Genomic DNA, 9,858 nt, shown 5'->3' with positions numbered 1-9,858 from the left:
ACACACACACACACACACACACACACACACACACACACACACACACACACACACAGTTGCAAAAGAGAAACCTTGGCAAACAATACTGTAGCAAAGGTCTTTGTCATGACTTGAGGGAGCAGCAATAGAGAGCAGCCACTCTTCTAGTCAGATAGAGGAACTATGAGCAGAGCTCTGCCCTGACTTGCATGGTGATAACGCTTGTTGCTGGAGGCTAGATTTCACAGCACGATTCAACTGGCTTGGCTTATCACACCTCAGTCTGAATACCTAATCTTGACAAAAAAACTGTGTGAATATGAATGAATATTTCTCCATGACATCCTCCACACAAGATAGATTTGCCCAGACTTATCTTCTCCACATGGATCAGTTTTTAGGTTAAGACATTGTGTAACTAGCCCATGGGGCTCTTAAAATATTAGCTTAGACCCAAATGGCGGAGATGTTGTTAGGATATAACCTGCGCAGGTTCACGTGAATGACGTCTCACTGCAAGTTCCCTTCCAAAAAACAAACATTGAAACTTCGATGGGTTCAGAAACACTGCAATATCAAAGCCACCTTTCTTATTTTCTTTTTTCCTCCCATTAAATCTAAGTTTACATTTTCGTAACATCACAGTTTTGGCATCTCCAAGTTCTGACCGATAAACCACTTTGATTTGAACAGAAAGTTCCGGCCTTTGGAGCTAACAGAGTGACATACTGTGTGGATTTATTGCAAAAGATGTTCCTGACACTGCAAATTCTCTTGAAAAAAAAAAAAAAAAAAGAGTACCATATTATCACCAGGAAATGATTTGTGCAACCGGAACAATATTGAATAAAACGTGCACTGAAAAATGACATCTGCCTCTGGTCATGCCGAGTGTGACAATGGTGCATTCACCAACTTGACACAGTGTCTGGGCCTGGCAACAGCGTGGCAACATGCCAGTGGCAGGCACCCAGCTGAGCGTGTTGTGATGCCACACAGTCTAAACATTATGAGCCTTGGCAGCACAGCTCATCTGTACAAGTCTGAGACACACTATCTTCCTCTTAAACTTGAAATGCACAGTCTGAAGCCACTGCTGTAAATTACAATAAAGCCTCAATCTGTGCAGGTTCAAGTTAATGTGCATGCTAATGTGAAATCAAAGTCAGTCAGCCTGATTCACTCTAAATGACTTATCGCTGAAGTGGATTAGCCAACAATTAAAGAACACCACGGCTGAAAGGTTTGAGCAGCTGCTGGCGGCTCATCACAGCTAACACGTTTTAATAAGAATCCATTGTTTTTGCTGACTGGATGGGGGTGAGGGTAAAAGTATTCCAAGTTAGTATGGCCATGAAAACAAACACAAACAATATGATGCAAGATACAACCAGTCCTTGCACATACAGATTGACAGGTCCACCTTATGCATTCTGATTCTCAGCAGAAAATGGCTTCAATCAAATATACGCAAGAAATGAAATCTTGAAGCATGAAATGGGGCCAACATATGCCATGCTAGACAAACAGATCCCTTCACTTGTGCAGTAGAGCTTGTAAGCAAAACAGTTGACATCCCAAACTATTAAATACATTTAAAAAATCTGTACAATAAATAGGGTAATATTTTGTTTAAAAAGGTACAATATGTAATACTGACAGCTATATCAACAGTGCATATCTCAAAAAGGCATTACTTCACAGCACAGCGGAGTGGTTAACGTTAGATGCTGGCTATATGACAGTCATAAAAGCCCGTGCTCACGCGGAGCTACGTTCCCAACTAACAGACACATTTCCTCGGTTTAGAATTACAGTAGGAACCGCAAAAAAATTGCTTTTACACCCGACTGAAATAAACACTTTATTGGCTTAGAATTACGGCAACAATCGCTAAACACCCTGCTAACTCACGGTCCTCTCTTCACAATGTACAGCCCCTTCTCTTGGCTTTAATTAGCCGTGGCCCGCTTGCCTGGTTCTCCAGTAACGTTAGCATTTAGCAGGGTTAGCATGGTGGCATTAGCCAGGAACAGCCGGGATCACTTTACTGGCTGTGTCTCAATTGTTTTTGCGAGTATGTAAACAACTCAGGTACCATAGCTATATAATTCAATGTGAGTACACAAATGTTGAAATGACATAACATGCCTGTCCATAGTTACCGTGATAAATTAACCTGAAGCTAATGCTTACCTCCTAAGGAGGAAATTAGCCAACTCCGCGTTCTTTTGGGCTCTAAACTGTCTCAATGTTTTAATTACATCTCCAATATTTATCCGGGGTTTGTTACGTCTCTGGTCATGCAACTGTTAGAAACATGCCCTTTTTTTTTGTTTTAGGTTGAGTAAAATCCATCTCCGTTTATCCCGTTTGTTGTAATGTTAGAACAGCCATGAAAGCAGCAAACAGTTGTAGCGCGTTGGCTTACGTTTTTACAGCCCGACCTGGCTGTCAAACTAGGCAGTTGATAACAACACATAGGCCAAAATACAAAACAGAAATTCCATGTTTACCTTAAAAATCAATGAAAGATAGAGGAATTAGATAAAAAACAACATTTATTATGGATTTGTAAAGGTCTTTAGCAAGCCACCATCCAGTCATGTATCATAGATCTCTTAGAAAACTTGGATTTCAAGCGTAGGAAGCTACTAAAGTGGGAAAGACACAGTATATCTAAAAGAATTAAAGACAAAAATAATCGTTACGGTAAAAGCAAGTCTATTAGGGCTTGTTTTAGAGCCAGTTCTCCTCAGGCAGAATATTTCAAAACATAAAGGCCTCGACAGATTACCGTCTAGACAGCCGGAGACAACCTGTAGCTCTTAAAACTGCTCCAGTTAATAAGTCCTTATAGGTTATCCATAAATCAGAGAGATAATTCTTAAGTTCAAGGCTAAAAGTGCCAAAAGGAATTAGACCATTATGGGCTCATCCTTTAATTCTGGTTACAAACCCAGCTACGAATAAAATGACAATTGCCTTCTTTGATGGAGAAAAAAAACATGTCTTCCTCAAGATTGCTAAAGAAACCCCCCGAAATAAAGCCAGGGTTTTACATCCGACCATCTGATCAGTCAATCAAAACTGAGAACACTTTACTCACTGGCAGATATGACATTGTAAGACAAACAAACAGGGGTTTTTTGATTGCGAGCTATGGAGGCCGTAAATTCAACAGTTTTATTTTTGGTTTCGTAATACAATGCCTCTGCAGCAGGTAAAACCTGCAGACCAAACAATTTATTGGTTATTTATTGCATAATATTACAAAGTGGAAGTTGTTGCTCAGTACTTGATGAAAAAAAAAAAACAACTTTACACTTGAAGGACAGTTCCCTAAAGAAAACTAAAAAAAAGGTAGTGCTGCTGGTAACCAATTGTAAAACGTTATAATCATTATGAGTACATTATTGGTTTGCTTAGTGGTTGTGTCAGCATGGTAGATAAAAGACAAAGACATCTTTGGCCAAATAATCACAAATTCAATACAGGAATTTAATATACCTTATAATTATTACATAGGTAGGCAATATTTGAAGTAAAAAAAAAAAAATTCGACAAAAGGGAGGTAAAAAGATCAATACCTAATTATCAAAGAAGGCTGTGTCTTTCTCCCGTTGCGTCTCACTGTCTCTCCTACCTATACCACCCCCGAACCCTGTCCCTTCTCCCCTTTCTACGTGCCTGCGCACTGTGGCAGTGCTGCCGCACATGAGGAGAGGGGAGGGGAGGGGAGGGGAGGGGCTGCTCCTCACTAAACGTATTTAGAGAGAGGGGATTGTTTTGGTTGCCACAGGAGAGAAATACTTTGCGTGCTTGCTGGAAAATGGCAACTTTTCTGAAAGCCAGCAGATTTGTTGCTAGACGCTTTTGTGAAAAAACGTTGCTAAGGGGGTCTGAAAAGTCACTAAATCCAGTGACAAAGTCACTAAGTTGGCAAGACTGTTTTCATGGAGACAGACGCTGTGTGCACGGAGGGGAAGGGCTGTTCGTGTGTGTGTGTGTGTGTGTGTGTGTGCGTGTGTGTGTGTGTGTGGAGTGACAGAGGAGAGCAAGGAAAGGAAATGCAGCTGAACAAATGCGTGTTTTAAACAACATTAAATTAAAACAAATTAGTCTGTGTGGGAAACACTGGGCGAGTTTGACATTATAAGGATGCTGTTTTCATATTCATACAGTAGGTGCTCACCTTAGATCCAAGTTAACAAAGTGGACATAGGAGCATGATTTAGGGCATCACAACTTGTTGGCCCAATATGCACAATATTACACAATAGTGATGGACACCTGATGCCTCAGTGCACATACACCAGAGTGTGCTTGCCAGTGAAGTAGGAGACATCTTGCAGCGTTTTAACTTTTGAAATGAAACATATTTGCATATTCAAGATATTAACTTTTCAAAGAGGGAGAAAAAGCTGATGCACTTTTAAGAATTTTTTGACTAGTTTATTGAATTTCTTCATGGAAAAAAAACCTACCAGACACATCATTATTATTCAAAATACAGCATTTGAATATAAACACATTTTTGGAAGGGCTCTGTAAAGAGCACTCCACCAATCTAGCACTATTCCCTCTAACATAGGCAGATTCATGATGTACATTTTTTTTTAAACTACTAAAATTTATCAAAATTGAAGCAGCAGAACTAGAGATATCTTCCTTTTCCTTCTTGTCAAACCCTGGTGCATACATACCCAAAATGCAACTCGACTGCCGCCAGTTTGGTCGGAGATTGGGTTATGTTATTCTAGAAGCAGATAATAGAGGTGGGAATCTCTGGGCACCTCACGATTCGATTCTAAACTGATTATGGACGCAACTATATTTTATGTAAATTTCCATGCATGATTTAAAAAATATATACATATATATCTGAGTTTGTTAGATTTTTATTCATGCGGTATTTGTCAGACACACGTTTTAATGAAATGTTTTGTCTACTGAGGTTTTTCATTTTGTAGTCATTCCATGCTTAAGCGTCAAACATGCTTGTGAAAGTCACCTTCTCTCACAGTAATCTTCCACGTCAGAGGCTCAGTCATCCCATCCTCTTTCAGTCACATTGTTTTCTCATTTGTAAATATCTGGAGACTTTAACTTTAAAAAAAAAAAAAAAACACACATTTATTTTTTAATATTTACTAGCTTATGTAGAATCATTCTAGAGAGAAGCGCAATGCATCTAAGAATCAATTTCTTCCCCCACCCCTAGTAGATAATGTAACCTCACGTCGCTAGGCACAAGCAGAGCTCAAGCTTCAAAGAAAACAGGGCTACAGAGGTCGTTAACCACACTTTTTTTGGACTCCCCAGATTTGTTTTCATTTTCAAACTTGCGGTCTTCAGCACCAACCGACGCTGACTCAAACGACACTTCACTTAACTTCACTTCACTTGAGGCAATGTCTTCAAATTGTTGCCAGCTCCCTGAAGCCACAGTTGGATTTATAGAGCTTTTTTACATATGCAGTGTTCCATAAACAGTGTTCAGCAACACCTGTTACCTGACTTAACAGATGTCTAAAATTAGTAGAGTTCCCCTTTAACTTCCTGGATTATTGGTATTTGGAAAGGGCATTAGTTGACAAGAAATGTGTCATGTTGTTCATGTACTCTGTCAATAAAACTGGCTAGCCACATGACTGCTCATGGAGACCACTCGCTGAAATCTAATAAAGCCATGGGATGTCATTATGGATGCAAACAAGGTCAAAATGATTTCAATGCTTCATCTGAGTCTCTAGAGCAGTGCCTTGCTTTGGGATGTAAAAATTAAGCTATCCTATTATCATGGTGTCACAAATTCACCATAGGAGCTTTTGATATCTTAAGTACCATATTATCCACATTTCCATGTTAACTAGCTTGACATAATTGATATTATCAGAAATCTTGCATCTCCTCTTTCATCAAAATGTAGTTGCCTGTATTTGTACACAGCCTGGGGTTGACTAATAGGATTAATATTGTAAGACCTTGTACAGGGCCTGATGGCAATTTAAGGATTAAATACAGTGTTAGTGACTCCTGCCCCATTTCTGGGGCAAATGGCCGGAGGGGAATGGCACAGTCCTGCTGAGCAACACTTTTGAACGCAATACAGGGATCTAAAAGGATTAACACTAAGGAATTCCTCGACATCTGCTGCTAAAAACAAGGTCCTCTATAACCAAGTGGGTTGTGTGCAGCAGAGCACTTCATACCCACCTGCAGCACACACAACACTTTCTTTTAAAGCAAGGTATTTCCAGTCCTGTGCTCTGAATCACACATACTTCAGAAAGACTTTACATATGAGGTGTGTTCTCTTTCCACACATGCAGGGTTTTCCTCTTGTGAAAGGCATCTGCTGTAGGCTACACCAGAAAACACTCTGCATGTGTCTTAACACTGCCAAACTAGTATGATTCAGTAGGTAACCAATGACTAGCCAATCTTTCCTGACAATAAGTCAATGCACTAAAACTAAAAAAGTATTTCGTATGAAGCCAAGTAGTTAGTGCTGATTTGCCTTGAGGGCGCGAAGGGCTACCTGATAGCATGAACGTGCATGCACACACAGTAAGCCCACAGACAGATTGAGACAGGGCCGCACCTTATTGCAAGCCATTGCCGACCACATAAATGGCAAAACTATGCATTTGAAACTTACAAAATGTGTCGAATTGCCTCAAAAGATAGACAGAGTAAAGCCCTATAGCGTAGGGTAAGTGTAGCCAAGCGACAACTGACAACCCAATTGTCTACGCTAACTCTGTTCTCTTATCTGACATGTATAGGCTAGAGTACAGTCACAACAGAGACTCTCATCTGGAGCCCTACAGGAATGCTTTAGGGGGGGCTTTAAGGGACCTTCCAGCAAAGTGGTGATGCATTTAAGTTCACAGCAACTTCCACAAGTCAGCTCAGTGAGGTTAAATAAAGGAATGACTGGTATGCTCATTTGACTCTTACCTCTTTTCCATTTTTCCTTCACCACCTAATACAGTAACATAAGCAATATTTTGCTACAACCAAATATTTAGAATGCCAGGGACGACAACATAGAGGGCAAATATATATTCAGTAGGCTACACTGTCAAATAATACAAGTTTGCCTGGCAGTCTACGGTGTAGATGCCCGCCATGTACTACCAACAACAAAGTCGCCAACAACTTGTTACCCAACTTCAATCCGCTTTTCCCTCGAAGTATGTTTAGTTGGGAGTTTACTCGGCGATCTTTCCACCAGCAAAACACACGTAGGCTTTATCTACATTTGGGAACTTACCAACTCCGTACTTCTCCTTTTTAGTAGGAATCCAACGGGTCATTTCGGGCAAAGATGTAAAGTTAGCTGAATAAATAAATAACTATATACAATTGCTAAAACGAGGACAGGCGGTGCACTCCTGCTCGTCCTGAGGTCTACAGTTCCGCCATGACTTGTAAACGGGGAGGGGAGAGGAGGGCACACACGGCTGGGATAAGAGAGAAGAGGATAGGCGTGAACCATGAGCTTCCAATAACTAGCTACCCGCACAACAACACAAGCCCACACTACACCACAGACACTCATTTCATCAAGTGTTTGTCTGTAGGAACCTCGTCCGCTAGACTATTATGCCCTAGACATCGTTCAATCGATAGTTGTAGCTATTCCTCATAAATCCTCAAATGAACTCAAATTGAATTCTGGGAAATTCTAATGAGACTGACCTGTCCCTCGTTTTGCTTCAAGGACTCCTGATGGCGTCGGGACTCCGGTTTTAGAACCACTGGCGCCCCATTTGACAGTGAGAATAATTAATTGAAAACAGAGTTGTAAATCACTCATGTGTCATAAATAAGTTATCACCAAGTTATTGTTTTTAATTTAAAATGAGATTGAATTGCAAACCCATGCTGCGGCTCCTCTGATTGCCTGGTTTAAAGGAGACCTAGTATTTTGAGTGAGCATAAATGGACTAGACCTGCACATATGGCTACATTTGAAGTAAGTTTGACCAACACAATTGTGTTAAACCTTTCCATCAGTGAGGCTATTTGACTTTAATTTTAAGTCATTATAACACTGCCAGTATAACACAAATAAGGCCCACCACCCTCCTTCCTTGTCTGTCCAGTGAAGTAATTTACAGCAGCTGGCTGAGATCTGTTATTCCACTTAGACTTTTTTTTTACACGTGTGTGTGGATGTGTGTGTGTGTATGTGGGGGGCTGGTCAGCCAAATGGTGCTGTCAATAATGTTCAGCTATCCACTGCTTTTGTTGTTCCCTTTGACAGGGTGATGCCACCCCCCCACCCCCCATCTATTGTGTTGTGGGTGCTTTAAAACACAGCCTGTGGTGAATTAGCACTAACACAACACTACACAGTCTGATTGAAAGCTATTATTGAATTATGTATATTATTTTACAAAGGACAAAGCTTTTAAACAAATGACAACTGAAAGTCTATTGAGAGTTTTTTTAATGACCAAACAAAAATGGCCTTCAGATAATAACATTTTTAAATTGTCCTTTTACACCACACAACACTGAAGTTAAGTTACACAGAGGCATAAATATGTAACATGACACAGCTTAAGGATTCAAACACATTGACTAAAATCAACCTGAAAATCAGGTACTAGAAATGTATTTTGCCGCTATATGTATAATTTCCAAGGTTAAGGGTTGAGCTGTTACACATGATTGTTGTGACCTATTTCTGACTGAGCTGTACTGTAGGGACCTGCTGAGTATTGGAATTTATGTAACAGGGCTTCATATCCGCACATGCCCTTTTCACCTCTGATTCTCTTTATTCCTTTGGCAACATTTCACACAATTCTTATCAAATGTGTAGCTCGCTTTTGGGCTATTAAAAAGTTAAAAACAATGAAATCTACTGAAAGGAATACAATATTGCCATCACCTGACTGCTTTGTGCTATTGCATACAATATACTGTCCCTTACAAGACCTCAAGATTGTGTCACATTTCATTTTGGCATTTTGAATTCTCGCCTCTTTGGAACTATTACTTAATTTTCCCTCCCAAGAAAATAAGAATACAAAAAGAGTCATTAATTCAGATGGTGTGATGGTCTAGGTGTATGTGTGTGCATGCCTCACATTAGTGTGTGTGTCAGCTTGAGTTGAGTTGAACTCTAGAGTTCATCCGGAGTTGAATGCTCTGTAACCAACAGGAGTAGACAGTCTTCACAGGAGATCTCAAATCCCTCACATCTCAGCTGTTTCTCAGCCATCCTCCTATTAAAATTCCAATGGGTGCATCATTTTAGGTGGTAAAAAGAAGAAAAAAACAACATCTGACCATGTGCAGTTGTGCGAGGTAAATGGTAACAGCTGCAAAAGTGGACACTCTCGCTTTCTTCATGAAAGTGAAGAAATGCTGTTGTGAGAGTGGGCTGTCGTTATTGTAGATAACAACAATATGAAGCTACTGTTTTTGTCCTCAAACAAGGGCATCCTGTGTGTTTACTTTGCCTAAGGGCTTCTCAGTGTGTCACCAAACAGACACATTATGAATGAACATTTAGCATGACAGACTACTGCTGCTATTATAATATAACAATAATAATAATAATAATAATAATAATAATAATAATAACAATAATAAAAATAATAATAATAATAATAATAATAATAATAATAATAATAATAATAATAATAATGGTAGTAATAATAATACATGTCCTCCATATTTACCATCCACCTTCCTACACTTCAAGTTCATTGGTTAGTTTGTGTGTGTGTACATGCTTGAGTGCATATGCCCGTGTGTGTTTAATTTTTATGGGATGCACAAATATGGAAAGCGTATCATGCATCCATATGTATGAACTGTACTATTTGAATAAAGCTTGACCTGACTAGACTT

The 9,858-nt window shown here is 39.7% G+C and overlaps 1 protein-coding gene across 4 annotated transcripts in view; it reads right to left on the bottom strand.

Moving 5' to 3' along the window:
• The window catches only part of dock5 (dedicator of cytokinesis 5), a 48,216-nt gene extending 40,736 nt beyond the window's left edge, over window positions 1-7,480 (bottom strand). For all 4 annotated transcript variants that reach the window (XR_004656596.1, XM_034871325.1, XM_034871321.1 and 1 more), the window contains exon 1: window positions 7,262-7,480. Coding sequence is in view for 3 of the 4 variants with exons in the window: in XM_034871325.1 (XP_034727216.1) it covers window positions 7,262-7,304 (43 nt within the window). In the remaining variant the exon portion in view is untranslated. The remainder of the gene's footprint in view (window positions 1-7,261) is intronic.
• Window positions 7,481-9,858: the final 2,378 nt, after the last annotated feature.

This window comes from Etheostoma cragini, chromosome 5 (genome assembly GCF_013103735.1).
Source record: "Etheostoma cragini isolate CJK2018 chromosome 5, CSU_Ecrag_1.0, whole genome shotgun sequence".
NCBI classification, from domain to species: Eukaryota; Metazoa; Chordata; class Actinopteri; order Perciformes; family Percidae; genus Etheostoma; species Etheostoma cragini.
This window is presented reverse-complemented; position numbering and strand designations above follow the sequence as displayed.